At 36.1% G+C, this 20,086-nt stretch overlaps 1 protein-coding gene across 5 annotated transcripts in view; it reads left to right on the top strand.

Annotated features, from left to right (window-relative positions):
* Positions 1–20,086, top strand: part of GULP1 (GULP PTB domain containing engulfment adaptor 1) — a 339,709-nt gene that overhangs the window by 290,356 nt on the left and 29,267 nt on the right. For 4 of the 5 annotated variants that reach the window (XM_055571974.1, XM_055571972.1, XM_055571973.1 and 1 more), the window contains 2 exons: positions 15,506–15,622; positions 16,301–16,393. In XM_055571974.1, coding sequence (XP_055427949.1) covers positions 15,506–15,622; positions 16,301–16,393 — 210 coding nt within the window. Of the gene's footprint in view, positions 1–15,505; positions 15,623–15,876; positions 15,901–16,300; positions 16,394–20,086 lie in introns of all 5 variants that reach the window. The other variant, XM_055571977.1, reaches the window with a different exon arrangement.

Raw genomic sequence — 20,086 nt, 5'->3', positions numbered from 1 at the left:
CACAACCATTAGTGTGTGTGATTTCTAAATCGTGATTGACAGCAGAGGCAAAAAATGCTTTCTGATATGATTCTAAATGAATATATAGAAAATATGTAGGGCAAGTATTTGTTGGATCATCGAAAAAGTGAGATATTTCCAGAAAAACATCTACTTCTGTTTTATTGACTATGCCAAAGCCTTTTACTGTGTGGATCACAACAAACTGGGGAAAATTCTACAAGAGATAGGAATACCAGACCACCTCACCTACCTCCTGAGAAATCTGTATGTAGGTCAAGAAGCAACAGTTAGAACTAGACATGGAAAAACAGACTATTTCCAAATTGGGAAAGGAGTACGTCAAGGCTGTATATTGTCACCCTGCTTATTTAACTTATATGCAGAGTACATCATGAGAAACGCTGGACTGGAAGAAGCAGAAGCTGGAATCAAGATTGCCGGGAGAAATATCAATAATCTCAGATATGCAGATGACACCACCCTTATGGCAGAAAGTGAAGAGGAACTAAAGTGCCTCTTGATGAAAGTGAAAGAGGAGAGTGAAAAAGTTGGCTTAAAACTCAATATTCAGAAAACTAAGATCATGGCATCTGGGCCCATCACTTCATGGCAAATAGAGGGGAAATAATGGAAACATTGACAGGCTATTTTGGGGGGGCTCCAAAATCACTGTAGATGGTGACTGCAGCCATGAAATTAAAAGGTGCTTGCTCTTTGGAAGAAAAGTTATGACCAACTTAGACAGCATATTAAGAAGCAGAGACATTACTTTGCCAACAAAGATCTGTCTAGTCAAAGCTTTGGTTTTTCCAGTGGTCATGTATGGATGTGAGAGTTGGACTATAAAGAAAGCTGAGCACTGAAGTCTTGATGCTTTTGAACTGTGGTGTTGGAGAAGACTCTTGAGAGTCCCTTGGACTACAAGGAGATCCAACTAGTCCATTCTAAAGGAGATCAGTCCTGAATATTCATTGGTAGGACTGATGCTGAAGCTGAAACTCCAATACTTTGGCCACCTGTTGTGAAGAACTGACTTATGCGAAAACACCCTGATGCTGGGAAAGATTAAAGGCAAGAGGAGAAGAGGAGGACAGAGGATGAGACGGTTGGATGGTATCACTGACTCAATGGGCATGAGTTTGAGTAAACTCCAGGAGTTGGTGATAGGCAAGGAAGCCCGGCATGCTGCAGTCATGGGGTTGCAAAGTGTCAGACACGACTGAGTGAGCTGAAGTGAACTGAACTGAAGGCAAGTATATTATGAACAGAGAAAGTTAAAGGCATATAAATGGAGGTAAGGTTTCTACACCTTTCAAACTGGAAAAATGACAGCATTAGTAGACTGAGATAAGTTGTATAAATGTAATATGAATCTCGGAGCAACCACTAAAAATCGTATAAAATGGGATACATTTAAAAATACATTGGCCCAAGTGAATGTGTTAATATCAGATGAAATACACTTCAAAGTAAAGAAAATTACACAAAAGAGGCAATATTTAATAATAAAAGGCTCATACTACCAAGAAAACAGAAATTCTAAATTTGCATTGCCAAATCACAGAGCAGCAACATTAATGAAATAAAAACTGATAGAAATGAAAAGAAATATAGGGTCAATAGGCAAATACACAGTTATATTGACTATTTTACCACCACTTTTCTTAAAATTAATGGAACAATTAGACAGGAAATCATCAAGAATATAGGATCACTCTACAGCATCATCAACTAATGCAATCAAACAACCAAGGGGAACTTCATTCAACAACAGCAGGTTGCACGTTGTTTTCAAGTGCCAAAGGCACATGTACCAAAATAGACTGTATCCGGGGCTGTAAGACAAATCCCAGAAGTGTAAAAGAGTAGAAATTATTAAGCAAGTGCTTTTCAACAACAAAGAAATCAACCTAAAAGTGAAGAACAGAAAGATTATATGAAGGGCTTCAAAAACTTGGAAGTTTTGTTTATCCATATGTCAAAAACGGTATCAAGTTTGTAAACACTCTGTAGGTCAAAGAGGAATCTTCAAAGAAAAAAATCTTAAATGTGTGAACTATATAGAAATGAAATAGAACATATCAGTGTTTATGTGATACAGCTAAAGCAGTTCTGGGAAAGAAATTTATAGCCAGTTAATATATTTAAAAGCAGAACATTTCAAATCAGTAATCTAAACTGCCAGCTCAAGTACTTAGAAAACAGATTATCAAATTAAAGGAAGCAGAAGGATGAAAATAAGAAAGAGAAGAGAAGAAATTAATGAAATGGAAAAACAAAAACAATTGAGAAAATAAATGACACAAAGAGCCGTTTCCTTAAAAGATCATAAGAGTAACAAAATTTCAGTTAAGATTAGTAAAGCAAAAAAAAAAAAAAAAAGAAACAAATTACCAGTATCAGACATTAAACAGGGATTTCAATGAAAAACCTCCAGATATAAAAAATATTAAGAGGATGCTAGATGTTCAAGCTGGTTTTAGAAAAGGAAGAGGAACCAGAGACCAAATTGCCAACATCTGCTGGATCATCGAAAAAGCAAGAGAGTTCCAGAAAAACATCTATTTCTGCTTTATTGACTATGCTAAAGCCTTTGAAAGCATCACTACGAACAAAGCTAGTGGAGGTGATAGAATTCCAGTTGAGCTATTCCAAATCCTGAAAGATGATGCTGTGAAAGTGCTGCACTCAATATGCTAGCAAATTTGGAAAACTCAGCAGTGGCCACAGGATTCGAAAAGGTCAGTTTTCATTCCAATCCCAAAGAAAGGCAATGCCAAAGAATACTCAAACTACCGCACAATTGCACTCATCTCACACGCTAGTAAAGTAATGCTCAAAATTCTCCAAGCCAGGCTTCAGCAATACGTGAACTGTGAACTTCCTGATGTTCAAGCTGGTTTTAGAAAAGGCAGAGGAACCAGAGATCAAATTGCCAACATCCACTGGATCATGGAAAAAGCAAGAGAGTTCCAGAAAAACATCTATTTCTGCTTTATTGACTATGCCAAAGCCTTTGACTGTGTGGATCACAATAAACTGTGGAAAATTCTGAAAGAGATGGGAATACCAGACCACCTGATCTGCCTCTTGAGAAACCTATATACAGGTCAGGAAGCAACAGTTAGAACTGGACATGGAACAACAGACTGGTTCCAAATAGGAAAAGGAGTACGTCAAGGCTGTATATTGTCACCCTGCTTATTTAACTTATATGCAGAGTACATCATGAGACACGCTGGACTGAAAGAAACACAAGCTGGAATCAAGATTGCCGGGAGAAATATCAGTAACCTCAGATATGCAGATGACACCACCCTTATGGCAGAAAATGAAGAGGAACTAAACAGCCTCTTGATGAAAGTGAAAGAGGAGAGTGAAAAAGTTGGCTTACAGCTCAACATTCAGAAAACGAAGATCATGGCATCCAGTCCCATCACTTCATGGGAAATAGATGGGGAAACAGTGGAAACAGTGTCAGACTTTATTTTTGGGGGTTCCAAAATCACTGCAGATGGTGACTGCAGCCATGAAATTAAAAGACGCTTACTCCTTGGAAGAAAAGTTATGACCAACCTAGATAGCATATTCAAAAGCAGAGACATTACTTCGCCAACAAATGTTCGTCTAGTCAAGGCTATGGTTTTTCCTGTGGTCATGTATGGATGTGAGAGTTGGACTGTGAAGAAGGCTGAGCACCGAAGAATTGATGCTTTTGAACTGTGGTGTTGGAGAAGACTCTTGAGAGTCCCTTGGACTGCAAGGAGATCCAACCAGTCCATTCTGAAGGAGATCAGCCCTGGGATTTCTTTGGAAGGAATGATGCTAAAGCTGAAAGTCCAGTACTTTGGCCACCTCATTCAAAGAGTTAACTCATTGGAAAAGACTCTGATGCTGGGAGGGATTTGGGGCAAGAGGAGAAGGGGACGACAGAGGATGAGATGGCTGGATGGCATCACTGACTCGATGGACGTGAGTCTGAGTGAACTCCGGGAGTTGGTGATGGACAGGGAGGCCTGTTGTGCTGCGATTCATGGGGTCGCAAAGAGTCGGACACAACTGAGCGACTGATCTGAACTGAACTGATAATCAGCTGTGTACACATAAATTTGACAACATAGAAGAATTAATTTCTCAGAAACAAAAATGACTGAGTACCTAATATTGGATAATTTGAATAGCCTTGTAACTATAAAGGAAATTGAATTTATAATTTCAAACTTACTAAAGTAGAAATCTCCCTACTCCTAGGTAGTTTTACTGAAAGAATACATAAAATGCTTAAAGAGGAGTTAACATTGTTCTGCACAAGCTATTCCAAACAACAGAAGTGAGAGAACTCCTAAAATTCATTTTTATGAAAGTTTTATTTTTCAGACACAAAAGCAGGTAAAGATAGTGCAAAAAAAGGAAACTACAGACCAATTACCCTCAAGAATATGGATGCAAATATTTCTAACAGAATATTAAATATAATTCAGCAATATATAAAAGAATTATACACCAAGACCAAGTAGAGCTTGTTCCTGGGATGTAAGTCTAATTCAGCATCAAAAATCCAATAATATAATCAATCATATTAACAGGTTAATGAAGTATATGATCCAATCAACCAACATTTTAAAAAATATTTGAAAATAATCAACACCCATTCATGGTTAAAAATCTTACAAAAATCAGAATAGAAGGAAACTTCTTTTACTTGTAGGATTTGGGTGTTTGTTTTTGCTATCTGATTCGTACGTATATAACCAAAATGTTTTTGTTCTAAACAGACAATTTAAAACCATTAGGAGTATGTCATTACTGTCATAAATTTGTAGATATGATTTTAGATGAATTTTAATAGTTTATATTACATAATGTTTATGGCAACAAGTAAATTATAATATAGAACATTGTGTTTCTTGTAAAGTTAATATCATTAATATTTAACATTATTAGTAGTAAAATAAATATAATTGATACAACTGAATCTAATATATGATGAGGAATTTTAGACTTATCAATTTTTCTCATAATTAAACCTGAGTATTACTGTACCCTTATAGCATATGTAAATGTATACATATATATATGAGAGGAGTCAAATATATGCAAAATCCATAACCTCCTGAATTACGCACAAATTATAGTTGCTACCTACATGAAGAATAGAGGGAGCCCAGATTAAGATTAAGAGCTAAAGGAAGCTTTAGATCTATATGTTATGCTCAGAGACTTTAATATTGGTTATACATATATTCTGGGAATTAAAGGAAAAAGATCATAGTAATAAGAAAACAAATGAAAATTTTAGCATAGAAACAACAAATGCTAAAATAATTCAATGTTTAGGTAAAATAGCTTAAAAAAATAGATAGGCTTAACCTCAGATTTGGGATGGCAGGGAAAAATGGTCAGTAACCTAGAAGATAGATGAGAGAAATTATCCAATTACATGAACAGAGAAAATAAATGATAGTAATATTGAATGACAGAGCCATAATCACCTCTAGGAAAAAATAGAGTGTTCTAACATGTGTGAAATCAAAATCATAAGAAGACAGCAGAGAGAAAGTAAGACAGCAAAGAAAGTCCTGGGTGAAGAATGCCCAAATGTGGTGAAAATTGTCAGCCTACAGATTTGAGAGACTTCAAGCTGAATCAGTTATAAAGAAAACCACTTGTAGTTATATCACAATCTACAAGAGAGAGAAAGACAGTGAGAGAATGATTAAGGGAATAAATGAATCTTGAAAGCATCCATGAAAAAAATTAGACATATTATATCTTTACATAGAGAAAGGAAAAAAAAACAATATGAATGGCAGCTGACTTTTCATTAGTATCAGTAAAGGTCAGAGGAGACTATGACAATATCTTTCAAGCATAAAGTAAAAGATGTCATAAGAGAATTTTGCACTTGTTGAAGTCTCAAAATTTAAATCAAAATATTTTTAAATCAATGAAACTACAGTGACTCACCACCAGCGAACTGTGCTTCAAGATATACTAAAGGAGATTCTTTAATCTGAAGGGAAATGACACAAAAAGTAAATTCAAATGTGCAAAAGAATAAACAAAAAATAAACCCTAGAAAACCTGTGACTAAATGTCACTCTTTTTTAAAACAGAACTGTTGAAAGCAAAATTGTAGCACTGTGTCTCGTCCACTGTGTCAGGTCGTTGCAGCATGATGTTAACATGTGAGAGTACTAGCACAAAGGCTGCGCGCTATGGGACTTAATGGATTTACACGAGTCCAAGGCTGTTGTTATTTATGTGAAGTAATGCACATTAACTCCAAACAGATTGCTCTGCTGACTTAAAGATGTGTATTGTTATCACTAGAGCAATCCACTAAAAAGTAATTCAAACGTGTATAGTTAAAAGCCTATAGAGAAAATAAAATGGAAAACTATTTTTTTTATGAAAAGCAGGCAAAGAATAGAAATGGAGACGTAGATGGACCAAGTAGAAAATAAAGAGCAATGTAAATATACAGACTAAATACACCAATCAAAGGCTGAGATTATCAGGCAGGATCTTTAAAACATACAACTGTTTGATCTCTAGAAGACACCCATTTTAGATTTAAAATGATGTGTGTGTGCCCAGTCGCTCAGTGACTGACTCTTTGCGACCCCATGGACTGTAGCCCATCAGTCTCCTCCGTCCATGGGATTTCCCAGGCAAGAACACTGGAGTGGGTTGCCATTTCCTCCTCCAGGGGACCTTCCCCATGCAAAAATTAAACCCGTGTCTCTTGAGTCGGCTACACTGGCAGGTGGATGCACTACCACTAGTGCCAAATATAGGTAAAAAACAGAAGACCGAATAAACATATGCAGTGCAAACCTGAAGTGTGTGGGAGTTGGTGTGGCTATACTCACGTCATAAAGGTGATTTCAAGGCAAGAATATTATCAGGCATCAAGAGAGACAACCCACAGTGATTAAAAAACCAATGTGTTTCATTTAATAACATTGCTTTTTAAGAAATAAAGCAAAAAAGTTAATAATTACAAGAATAAAAAGACAAATTGACATCCGTAGTCATCGATCTTAATGCCATTTTTAGCAATTGACAGAGCAAATAGAAAAAAATAAATAAAGCTACAAAAAATGAAAAAAAAATGTTATCCACCAATTTGATCTAAGTGACATGAATAAAACACTATCCCAAACAACAACAGAGTATACTTTCTTTCGAGTGTAAGAAGAATATTTACCAGAGAAGGCAATGGCACCCCACTCCAGTACTCTTGCCTGGAAAATCCCAAGGACAGTGGAGCCTGGTAGGCTGCGGTCCATGGGGTCGCTAAGAGTCAGACATGACTGAGCGACTTCACTTTCACTTTTCACTTTCATGCACTGGAGAAGGAAATGGCAACCCACTCCAGTGTTCTTGCCTGGAGAATCCCAGGGATGGGGCAGCCTGGTGGGCTGCCGTGTATGGGGTCGCACAGAGTCAGACACGACTGCAGCGACTTAGCAGCAGCAGCAGCAGAATATTTACAAAGATGCATAATATCTTGTACCATACTATAAGACAATGAATTTCAAAATTGAAAATATTGCAAAGTATATTCTCTGGCCACAAACTGTCAAAATGTTTTAAATCAAACACTCTGCATAACAGTAGCTCCAAAAAAAGTCTCAAGGGATACTAGATTATTTTTATCTGAATAGCAACAAAATTGGAGAAGGAAATGGCAATCCACTCCAGTGTTCTTGCCTGGAGAATCCCAGGGACAGGGGATCCTGGTAGGCTGCCGTCTCTGGGGCCGCACAGAGTCAGACACGACTGAAGCGACTTAGCAGCAGCAGCGGCAGCAGCAGCAACAAAATATGACACATCAAAATTAGTAAAAATTGGTAAAAAAAAAAACAAAAACAGTTAAAGGGATATTTATAACTTTTTCTATGAGAAAAGATAAAATGATTAAAAATAATCTCTTGACCTACAGAAGTTAGATGAAAAAATAAGTAATAATAAAGAATAGAATCCATGATGTTGAAAACAGAAAACAGTAAAGAACACTGATAAAGTCAAAAGTTGTTTCTTTGATAAGGATAATAAAATTAGCAATCCTTTAAAAAGACAGATTTAGGACAAAAATAAGAGAAAGGACAAATTACCAATTTCAGAAACAAAAAATTTAAGTGCAGATCCTACAGTCTTTAAAAGAATAGAAAGAAAGGATAGAGAGAAATATTATGTAACTATTATGCCAGTAAATTTAGCATGTAAGATAAAACTGATGAATATTTGAAAAACTTGATTTACTGAAACTGAAGAAATAACAAATCTGAATATATATATAATGAAATATTTTTTTAAAAATCTCTTGACAAGTAAAATATAAGAGCCAATTAGTTTAACTAAGTTCTATATAAAAAAAAATTATCACATAGATGCAAAAAAGCACAAGATTCAATCCAATTGATGATAAAATTCATAATAGCCTAGGATTAGAAGGGACATTTCTTATTCCAGTAAGGATGTTAAAAATCCTATGAATGACATCAAAATAAATGGTGAATTATTGAATGCTTTCCCTTGAGACTGGAAACAGGATAAGTGCTTATTCTAACTACGGCTGTTTAGTTTAGCATGATATTAGATGTCTTATCTGGTTAATAGGAAAAGAAACAGAAGATATAAATACTGGGAAAAAGAGAAGTAAAACTATCCCTTTCACATATATAATTTTTTACAAAAAAAAAGTCCCATGAAATCTACAAATTACTATTACTATGAAACAATTTTAGTCAGAGGATACAGGTTAATAAACAAGAATTAATTGTTTCTGTCTATCCAAATCAAAGATTGAGGGCAGGAGGAGAAGGGGATGACAGAGGATGAGATGGTTGGATGTGTTCACTGACTCGATGGACATGAGTTTGGGTGGACTGCAGGAGTTGGTGATGGACAGGGAGGCCTGGCATGCTGAGGTTCATTGGGTTGCAAAGAGCTGGACACAACTGAGCGACTGAATTGAACTGATCCAAATCCTAAAAGCTAAGATCATGGCATCCAGTCCCATCACTCTGCTGACAAAGGCCCATATAGTCAAAGCTATGATTATTTTCAGTAGTCATGTACAGATGTGAGTGTTGGACCATCAAGAAGGCTGAGCACTGAAAAATTGATGCTTTCAAATTGTGGTGCTGAAGAACACTCTGGAGAGTCCCTTGGACAGCACAGAGATCAAACCAGTCAATCCTAAAGGAAACCAACCTTGAATATTCATTGGAAGGACTGATGCTGAAACTCCAATATTTTGGTCACCTGATGCAAAGAGCTAACTCACTAGAAAAGACCCTGATGCTGGGAAAGATTGAGGGCAGGAGGAGAAGTGGAATGACAGAGGATAAGATGGTTGGATAGCATCATCGATTCAATGGACATGAATTTGAGCAAACTTTGTGAGATACTCAAGGACAGACAAGCCTAGTGTGCTACAGTCCATGGGATTGCAGAGTCGGACATGACTTAGTGACTGAACAACAACTAGAGAAAAATCTACTTACTGTAGCACTGCTTGCATACTAAGTTGCTTCAGTCGTAGCAACCCTGTGGACTTTAGCCTACCAGGCTCTTCTGTCCATGGGAATCTCTAGGCAAGAATACTGGACTGGGTTGCCATGAGCTTCTCCAGGGGATCTTCCAGACCCAGGGATCGAACAGATGTGTCTTAAGTCTCCTGCTTGGCAGGCAGGTTCTTTACCACAAGTGCCACCTGGGAAGCCCCCACTATAGCATTACCAAACATGAAATATTTAGAATTAATTAAAGAAGATATGCTGAAATCAACAAAATATTGCAGAAACTAAAGAAGACCTAAAATAATGGGAGAGAGATACCATATTAATAGGTTTGAAGGCTTAATTTAGTTAAATGGTCAATTTCAACAAATTGACCTATCTATTCAGTACAATTCTTGTGAATATCACAATGGGAATTTTGGTAGAAATAGAAAAGTTATTTTTAATATGGTAATAGAAAACAATGTAGACAGAAAAATTATTCTTGGAAGAAAAGACCAAAGTTGAAAGACACATTCTACCTGATTTCACAATGTATTTCAAAGAAACCGTTTCCAGAATCAGGTAATATTAGTGTGAAGGTGAAGTCACTCAGCCATGTCCAACTCATTGTGACCACATGAAATGTATGGACCCCATGGACCAGGCTCCACCATCCATGGGATTTTCCAGGCAAGAATACTGGAGTGGGTTGCCACTTTCTTCTCCAGGGGATCTTCCTGACCCAGGGATTGAACCCAGGTATCCTGATATTAATGTAATCACAGATAAATAATAAACAAACTCTATTGTAGAAAACCGAAGTATCTACACATATGTGGTCAATTGATTTTTCCATAAATGTGAGAAGACAATTTAATGGAAAAAAGGTGTCTGACAAATGCTATTGAAACAACTAGCTAAATATATTAACAAATAATACTTAGCAGCTAATTCCTGCTTATGCTACATAAAAATACTTTACAATGAATTATAAATATAAAATTAGAAGCTTTTATAGACTGCTACAAAAATTTCTTTAAACATAGGAGAATCTCTCTATGAACTTTGAATAGACAGTGATGTCTAGAAATGACCCCCAAAGCACTAAACATAATATAACAAAAAATAATACATGGGCCTTAATCAATAAATGTTTTCTATTAATATATAAACAGAATTATAAAGTGTAATGGCAAGTCACATACATGAATCTGAAAAAGGATTTGTATTCAGAATTTATAAAGAACTAAATATCAAGAATAAAAAGACAGAAAAAAACTTTAAAAAAAATGGGCATGAGACTGTGCTCTACAGGGAGTTCATTGTGAACATATAACAAAGGCTAATGATTACATGAAACTGGGCTAATATAATTGTTCAACAGGGAAATTCAGATTAAATGCATTGTGTTAACTGGGCGAAAAATCAAAAAAAGAGGGGATATATGTATTCATATAACTGATTCGCTTTGCTGTACAGTAGAAACTAACACAACATTGTAAAGCAACTAAACTCCAATAAAAAAAATTAAAAATAAGCTCATTGTTATAGCATTACTCATTCAGTAAGATGACTAAATTGAAAAGATGTCAGTATCTGATACTGGTGAGAATGTGGAGCAAATACAACACTCTTACTGCTGGTGGGAATATAAGATGGTAATACTACTTTGGAAAGCAGTTTGGGAGTTTCTTATAGTGTTAAACTGAGAAGGCAATGACATCCCACTCCAGTACTCTTGCCTGGAAAGTCCCATGGACAGAGGAGCCTGGTGGGCTACAGTCCATGGGGTCGCTAAGAGTCAGACACAACTGAGCGACCTCTCACTTTTCACTTTCACGCATTGGAGAAGGAAATGGCAACCCACTCCAGTGTTCTTGCCTGGAAAATCCCAGGGATGGGGGAGCCTGGTGGGCTGCCGTCTCTGGGGTCACACAGAGTCGGATACGACTGAAGTGACTTAGCAGCAGTAGCAGCAGCATAGTGTTAAATGTAGACATATCCTATGATTTATTAATTTCTTTCTAGATATTTGAGAAGAAAATGGCAACCCATTCCAGTATTCTTGTCTGGAAAATCCCATGGACAGAGGAGCCTGGTAGGCTTTAGTCCATGGAGTCGCGAAAAGTCGGACATGAATGAGCGACTTCACTTTCACTTTCTTCTAGATATTTACCCAGAAATATAAAAACATATGTCCACAAAAAGATTTTACAGGAATATTTGTAACATCTTTATTTGTAACTCAGAACTGAAAACATCACAAACTTCACTTGACAGACAAATGAAAAAACAATTTGAGATATATTCACTGGTTGGAAAGTAATCAGCAATAAATCACAAATATAAGATCTGAGAAACTAAAGAAGACAAATATAAAAGAATATATAGGATGGCCCACTTTTATAGATACAAAGACAGACAAACTGATCTGTGGTGATAGAAATTAGAGCAACAGTTACCTGGAAGAAATGTGATTTGACTAGAAGTACGTATAGGAGATGCTTCCCAGGTGCCTCAGTCTACCTGCAGTGTAGAAGACACAAAAGACACAGGTTTGATTCCTGGGTCGGGAAGATCCCCTGGAAGAGAGCACAGCAACCCACTCCACTATTCTTGCCTGGAGAATCCCATGGACAAGAGGAACCTGGTGGGCTACAGTCCATAGCATTGGACAGAGTTGGACATGACTGAAGTGACTAAGTACTCATGCATAGGTATAGAAGAGCTTTCAAGGATGTTAGAGATCTTCTATATTTCTAATGATATGGTGGTTTTATAGGTATGTGCATTTTTTTCAAAACACATCTGGTTGTATAATTGTGGTCTGTGCATTTAAATGTATATATTTCATCCCCTACCCTCAAAAGAGTGAGGCTTGTAGACTCAGATATTCTGAATCTGAATCCAAGGTCTCCTCTAACTATGAGCCTTTAGACAAGTTACACAAAGAATTGCAGTTGCATAAGTATTGAGGGGATAATAGTAATCCCCACCTCACAAAGTCATGAAAACCCATGGAGGTAATATATGGTGAACATTTACCAGGGAGTTAAATGCCATCTACAAGGGCTTCACTTATAGCTCAGTTGGTAAAGAATCTGCCTGCAGTGCAGGAGACCTGGGTTCAATCACTGGGTCGGGAAGATCCCCTGGAGAAGGAAATGGAAACCCACTCCAGTATCCTTACCTGAAAAATCCCATGGACAGAGAAGCCTGGTGGACTGCAGTCCATGGAGTTGCAAACAGTTAGACACAACTGAGCAACTGACACTAAATGCCATCTCATTTCACAGTTGTACACATATCACATGCAAGCAAGGTAATGCTCAAAATCCTTCAAGGTAAGCTTCAAAAGTGTGTGAACCAAGAACTTCCAGATGTGCAAGCTGGGTTTAGACAAGGCAGAGGAACCAGAGGTCAAATTACCAACATCTGTTGGATCATCGAAAAGCAAGAGAATTCCAGAAAACCATCTACCTCTGCTATATTGACTATGCTAAAGCTTTCAGCTGTCTGAATCACTACAAACTGTAGAAAATTTTTAAGAGATGGGAATACCAGAGCGCCTTACCTGCCTCCTGAGAAGTCTGTATGCAGGCCAAGAAGCAACAGTTAGAACCTGACATGGAACAACAGACTGGTTCCAAATTGGGAAAGGAGTGCATCAAGGCTGTGTATTGTCACCCTGCTTAGTTAACTTATATACAGAGTACATCATGAGAAACGCTGGGCTGGATGAAGCACAAGCTGGAATCAAGATTGCTGGGAAAAATATCCATAACCTCAGATATGCAGATGACACTACCCTTATGGCCTAAAGTGAAGAGGAACTAAAGAGCCTCTTGATGAAAGTGAAAAAGGAGAGTGAAAAAGCTGACTTAAAACTCAACATTTAAAAAATAAAAATCATGCCATCTGGTCCCATCATTTTGTGGCAAATAAATGAGGAAACAATGGAGACTGTGACAGACTATATATTCTTGGGCTCCAAAATCACTGCAGATGGTTACTACAGCCATGAAATTAAAAGACACTTGCTCCTTGGAAGAAAAACTATAATAAACCTAGACAGCATATTAAAAAGCAGAGACATTACTTTGCTGACAAAGGTCTGTCTAGTCAAAGCTTGTTTTTTCCAGTAGTCGCATGTGGATGTGCGAGTTGGAACGTAAAGAAGGCTGAGCGCCAAAGAATTGATGCTTTTGAACTGTGGTGTTGCAGAAGACTCCTGAGAGTCCCTTGGACTGCAAGGAGATCTAATAGTCTATCCTAAAGGAAATCAGTCCTGAGTATTCATTGGAAGGACTGATGCTGAAGCTGAAGCTCCAGTGCTTTGGCCACCTGATGCAAAGAGCTGACTCATTTAAAAAGACCCTGATGCTGGGAAAGATTGAGGGCAGGAGGAGAAGGTGACGACAGAGGGTGAGATGGTTGGATGGCATCAGTGATTCAATGGGCATGAGTTTTTGCAACTCTGGGAGATGGTGAACAACAGGTAAAGTTGATGTGGTGCGGTCCATGGGGTTGCAAAGTCGGACACTACTGAGCAACTGACCAACAACAAAAATGCCATCTTAATTAAAAATATATGTCATACCATAAAAAGTGAATGTGGTTTTTAAAAATCATTATTGTAAACAACCAATAATGAAGTCAGATATTATTGGTGATGAATCAACCATGTTATTTAAATAATTCTCTGTCTTATACACCTTGAGTATTTGAGGAAAACACATTGTCTTATTAAGAAGATACATTAAGCTCATTTTAATTTATTCAGTATTATATAGTATTCTTTAACATAGCTTATTTTCCATCTTTTTCGTAAGACAGTCCTCTTATATAAGTATAGGCATATATTTTGCATTTTTTAATTCACCATGTTCAACTCTATAACATTTTTTTATGTTTAACAGCCTTTGTAAATGAATAGCGAACTACAAAAATAACAATGTCTTAATTAAGTAAGCTTCATTTATAAAACATTAATTTAGATTGCATATAGAATATAGCAAAATTTTAAGATTTGTAGTAGATTAGTAAAAGCAGGGTATTTACAAGATTTAATATTGCTACCAGTTGTTATGTCATCTGGAGTTCTCACCATTAAATATGAAGTATTTGTGATGCATTAAATCAATTAATGCCTTTACCAAATTTTTTTATAATGTTAATTAAATAAATATTTATTTAGTGTTTACACTGTTCCCACTAAGACATTGTGATATCAGCTGAAATATCATTGGGAAAAAAATGAACTAGTAGACTTAACTATCTGGGGCAGTTCCTAGTAAATAGGCCAGAGGTAATTGTTTTATGAGGCCAAATTCAGATGACAGACAGTTTTTCAGTCAGCACTGTGTTTTAAAAATTTTGTTTACTACCACTTAAAAATTTCCATATGAAAATTCAGATTTCTGGCCTCATCTCACATATTTAAAATTGACAACTCTGGGCTGGAATTGCTCATTTCCAACAATTACCGGGAACTGAATAGCAGCTGCTCCCTTTAGAGCAGGCATACCTCAGGTTTTCCACAGACACCACCCAGCCAACCTCATTCAAGGTACCTTCCAGGTTTAACAAACCCTCTTCACTAGGAAAACAAAACAAGTAGCAAAGCTACAAGAAAAACTGCCGTTGGCACTGTGCTTTCATTTAATAGGCACTAAATATTTGAGGAAAGGAGAAAAACAAACTAGTAGGGGAAATGCTGTGATAAAAGAGATGAGAATCTGGATAGGACTCTTGCTTCAAACTTCAACAGCTATTCATTTAATATCCAAAACACTTCTCTTTTATGTCATGCATGGTTAGGCTTTGAATGATTATGTTAGCATAGATTACTTTTGCTCATTTACTACACTTCTGCGCCTAGACATTGCCCTTTTGAAATATGTCATGTTAATGTTTTTCTTGATTCAAAAAATGTTCTAACAGATTATTATTAAACTGCAAATCTTCTTTGTTTGGTTTGTACAAAGGCTGAAGAGATAACATTAACAATCGGCCAAGCATTTGACCTGGCATACAGGAAATTTCTAGAATCTGGAGGAAAAGATGTTGAAACAAGAAAACAGATTGCAGGGTTACAGAAAAGAGTGAGTAAACTAAGCTTGTCATTTTGCATTTATATGATGTAAGTACAGGGAAACTTGCATACCATCAAACAAATTTAGAAGCCCTGCCATTCAATTTCCCCCACACTGATTGGAACTGCTTTCACTGTGTTCCTATAATTTTTTCGTTCCTGATCCCCTGCACAGTTTTTAACCATTTTATATTGAATTCCCACAAGAACTTAGTGTTCTCATGTGACTTTGTTTCACTTCCTGATGCTTCTCATGGGGATCAGAGCAGCAGAAGCAGCAGATGCTGGGTAAGTGGTTTCCCATGCAGATCAGATTCCTTTATAATTAAATTACACCCTTTCTCCACTCTCTTCAAAATCATCATAAGCAAGTTTCACTGTCTTGCGGTTATACTCCACGATTATGGGTACAGCTTGCATAGCACTACAGGAAAACACAGAGGTATTAGGAACGTGAAATTTGCACACACGTAAAAACATATTTTAAATTTAATAGTATGTCTTTCCAGTGACCTTGAATTCTATGATATAGCTCAAGCTTTATAAAATAAATTTCACCCAATGCACAAAAAAATACATTAAAAGTTTAAATAAGGTGAAATCCTATTCATTAATGTAGCCAATTTAACAGCCAATATTTTTCAAGAATACATGTCTGAAGATTGTTCAATAATCATTTACTTTTTAGATTCAAGACTTAGAAACAGAAAATATGGAACTTAAAAACAAAGTACAAGATTTGGAAAACCAGTTAAGAATAACCCAAGTATCAACACCTCCAGTAAGTATATAGAATACATGCATGGTTTTCCTTAAAGAAACATGATTTCATGATAATAAATCATGTCTGGATCATCAGCTCTTCAATAGTTCAAATATTAATAATATTCTGAAATCAGTCGTTTTAAACTAAACCTAGGTAGAGATAAAAGGTGCTAAATAAGATTAATTTAAAAGTTAAAATTACCTAGGTAGCTCAGATCAGAGTTGTTTTTCCATGCTGCTCTTTTCTCTAGAATAATTCAGCCCTCTATTTGATTTTTTCCTCTTTCTTTCATTTCAATTGATTACTATTTACTGAAGCTAGATTTAATGACCCAAGCCAATCTACCCTTGGAGTTCTAAACTTCATTATAGAAGCTGGACTCTTGACAAGATCGAATTGGTTTCTCATATTATATAGCAAGGGCTCCTACTGTGAGTGACACAGTTATATTTCACACACAAAAACCAGTGAAAGTCTATGCAGATAACACTCCATACATTTATAGTTAAATTATTTATTTTTGGTTTAGCATACATTTGAAATCATTTTCTCATCTTAATGTATGATGCCATTATTTTCTGATTTGGTTAAAGGAATTTTTTGGAGGGAGATAGATAGAATTTAAAACAGTTGATACTTTCTGTAGGCAAAATATACTTGAGAATCTTATTTTCTTTTAGAGTTATGTGTATTGATATTCTCCATTAAAGTATATATTATATTTTGCATTTAGAAATTTTCATATATATAACTTTTGGTATGATACTATGAATTGAAACTCAACTATGGCATTTACAAACCGCTGGAAAGAATTTTCTGCTGCAGATTTTCATTTGCAAGTCAATTTCGGTTGTCCTTAGGCAAACTCTTTATATATATATATATATATACACGATTAATGCTATCTAGAATTGCTACTAGAATATTTCACTTAAAGGAAATCAACCATGAATATTCATTGGAAAAACTGATGCTGAAACTGAAGCTCTAATACTTTGGCCACGCTGATGTGAAGAGTCAATTCACCGGAAAAGACCCTGCTGTTGGGAAAGATTGAAGGCAGGAGGAGAAGGGGGGTTACAGAGGATGAGATGGTTAGATAGCATCACTGACTCAATGGACATGAATTTGAGCAAACTCCAGGAGATAGGGAAAGACAGGGAAGCCTAGCATGCTGTTGTTCATGGGGTCACAAAGAGTCAGACATGACTCCCTGACTAAACAACAACACTAGAGTCTATTTCACCAGTTCATTGCCATGAAGAATGCCTCTATAAGAAGTTTTAAATTTGGTGTCCCCTGGAAATGGATCCAAAAACTTCTGTTTTTTTCTAAACTGACACTTTTCCATCTTCCACACTGAAAGAGTTGTGTCCATCGCTTGGCATATAGTTTGTAACCGTGGGGTTAATATAGCCAAGGTGAGAGCAACTTATTTAGTAAGTTGCTGTGTACCTCTGTAATGCACAGTGAGGTGCAGAAGCATTCTCTTCAAGTTCTGACTTTATCATAATATAGCTCTATGGGTTTTTGTTGTTGTTGTTGTTTAGTCGCTCAGTCATGTCTGACACCAGGGACTGCAGCATTCCAGGCTTCCCTGTCCTTCACTATCTCCCGGAGTTTGCTCAAGTTCATCTTCATTGAGTGTTTATCTTTACTACCATCATCATTTACTTCTCATCAAAATGATGATTTTGTTCTTGCCTTCCCCATCACGAGGCAGAACATCAGCGCTTCAACCTTTAGTCCCTTAATGGAGTAACACTTGTTTGCGTCTCATTGAAAGTCTTATAAACCATCCTGTGAAACAGATTATTAAAAAAGAGAAATAATTTTCTCTAAACCATTCTTTTGTACTTAATACACATGTATAAAATTTATTACCTTATTGATCATTTTGCGACTAGCTCAAATTATAATTTTACAATCTACTTACATTCTTTTATTGTGGTAATATCTTTGTCTATATTTTTTATTTAACTTTTAAAAAATTACTTGTCTCAAAACTTTTCAGCTCCTAAAGTCTTATTATGTGATTTTTGAAATTGCTAATACATCTTCTTAAGATTAAAAAATAGAATTTAATTCTTAAAAAAAAGTGAACTCAGCATTTTTAAATTGCTAAAGATACCTGATTTGAATATTGTTATAGGCATTTATTAACTTTTTAACATCTTTTTGAAGAGACTATGCACAAATATTTTTGCCTTTGATTTTCATTGTAGTTATGTAGCTGAGAAGTAAATTATTAATAAATAAATAAATTAATGTAAAACTCAGTCCATCTGTATGCCATCCCTGTTAAAATTATCTCTCTTTTTCTTATTTTTAATAAAAAATTGCTAAAATTTTGGCAGCTTGTTTAAAAAATTAGCCAGCAATTAATATATTAATTGAAAAGCATAGGAGTAAATTATGAATCCCATTATGCATGCTGAAATTGCAATATAGGGGTGTTTGTTATATAGGATTAATTTGGCTTCAGATTCTCCATGAGTTTTCGGTGTGTAGTAATGAGAAGAACCCCTAACACAGATGACTCTTCACCCAAAAGAAGCCTTGATTCTCCCAGGAGCCAAACTTTCCTAAATCACACAGAAGTAATAATTCTTATGCTAACTCCAATTCAAAAATGGTTCTCTATAAATAGTATGATACTATAATTTGGCTTGTAAAAATAAATACTTAATGCAGTAGTTTTCTGAAATATCAGAATTTACCAAACACAATATAGTCCACATCAAGCAACTGCTAGTCAAAGTAAAATAGAAGATTTATCTCTAATCTCAGCATTAATAATCTTTATGAGAGGAAGGAAAGAGAACAAAAGTAGGAACAGAATTTTGGGGTTTTGTGGTATTAAAAATAATGTAGAAAATGAAAATAATGTAAATTACTGGTATGGATGCTATTCTTGTCACATCAGTGTATAATGAAGTAGCAGATAAAGTTAGTTATGGGAAGAATCAGAAAAATAAACACTTTTGGTAAAATTTATAGATAACTAAAAGGTAACAAGCCATCTACCCTAGTAAATGATACACAGTTAAAAAGCTGAATTTCTGTAGCATCAATTCAGTTCAGTCACTCAGTCTTGACTCCATGGGCTGCAGCACACCAGGCATCCCTGTCCATTACCAACTCCCAGAGCTTACTCAAACTCACGTGCATTGGGTTGGTGATGCTATCCAACCATCTCATCCTCTGTTGTCCCCTTGTATTCCTTCTGTCAGTCTTTCCCAGCATGAGGGTCTTTTCCAAGAGTCAGTTCTTTGCATCAGATGGCCAAAGTATTGGAGTTTCAATTTCAACATCAGTCCTTCCAATGAATATTCAGGACTGATTTCCTTTAGAATGGACTGGTTGGATCTCCTTGCTGTCCAAGGGACTCTTAAGAATCTTGTTTAACATCACAGTTCAAAAGCATAAATTCTTAGCTGCTCAGTTTTCTTTATAGTCCAACTCTCACATCCATACATGACTACTGGAAAAACCAAAGCTTTGACTAGACAGACTTTTATCTGCAAAATAATGTCTCTGCTTTTTAATATGCTCTCTCTAGGTTGGTCATAGGTTTTCTTCCAAGGAGCAAGCATCTTTTAATTTCATGGCTGCAGTCACCATCTGCAATGATTTTGGAGCCCCCCAAAATAAAGTCTGTCACTCTTTCCATTGTTTCCCCATCTATTTGTCATGGACTGATAGGAC

Source organism: Bubalus kerabau, chromosome 3 (assembly GCF_029407905.1).
Source record: "Bubalus kerabau isolate K-KA32 ecotype Philippines breed swamp buffalo chromosome 3, PCC_UOA_SB_1v2, whole genome shotgun sequence".
Taxonomy (NCBI): domain Eukaryota; kingdom Metazoa; phylum Chordata; class Mammalia; order Artiodactyla; family Bovidae; genus Bubalus; species Bubalus kerabau.
Note: the sequence above shows the minus strand (reverse complement) of the source record. Positions and strands in the feature narration are given on the sequence as shown.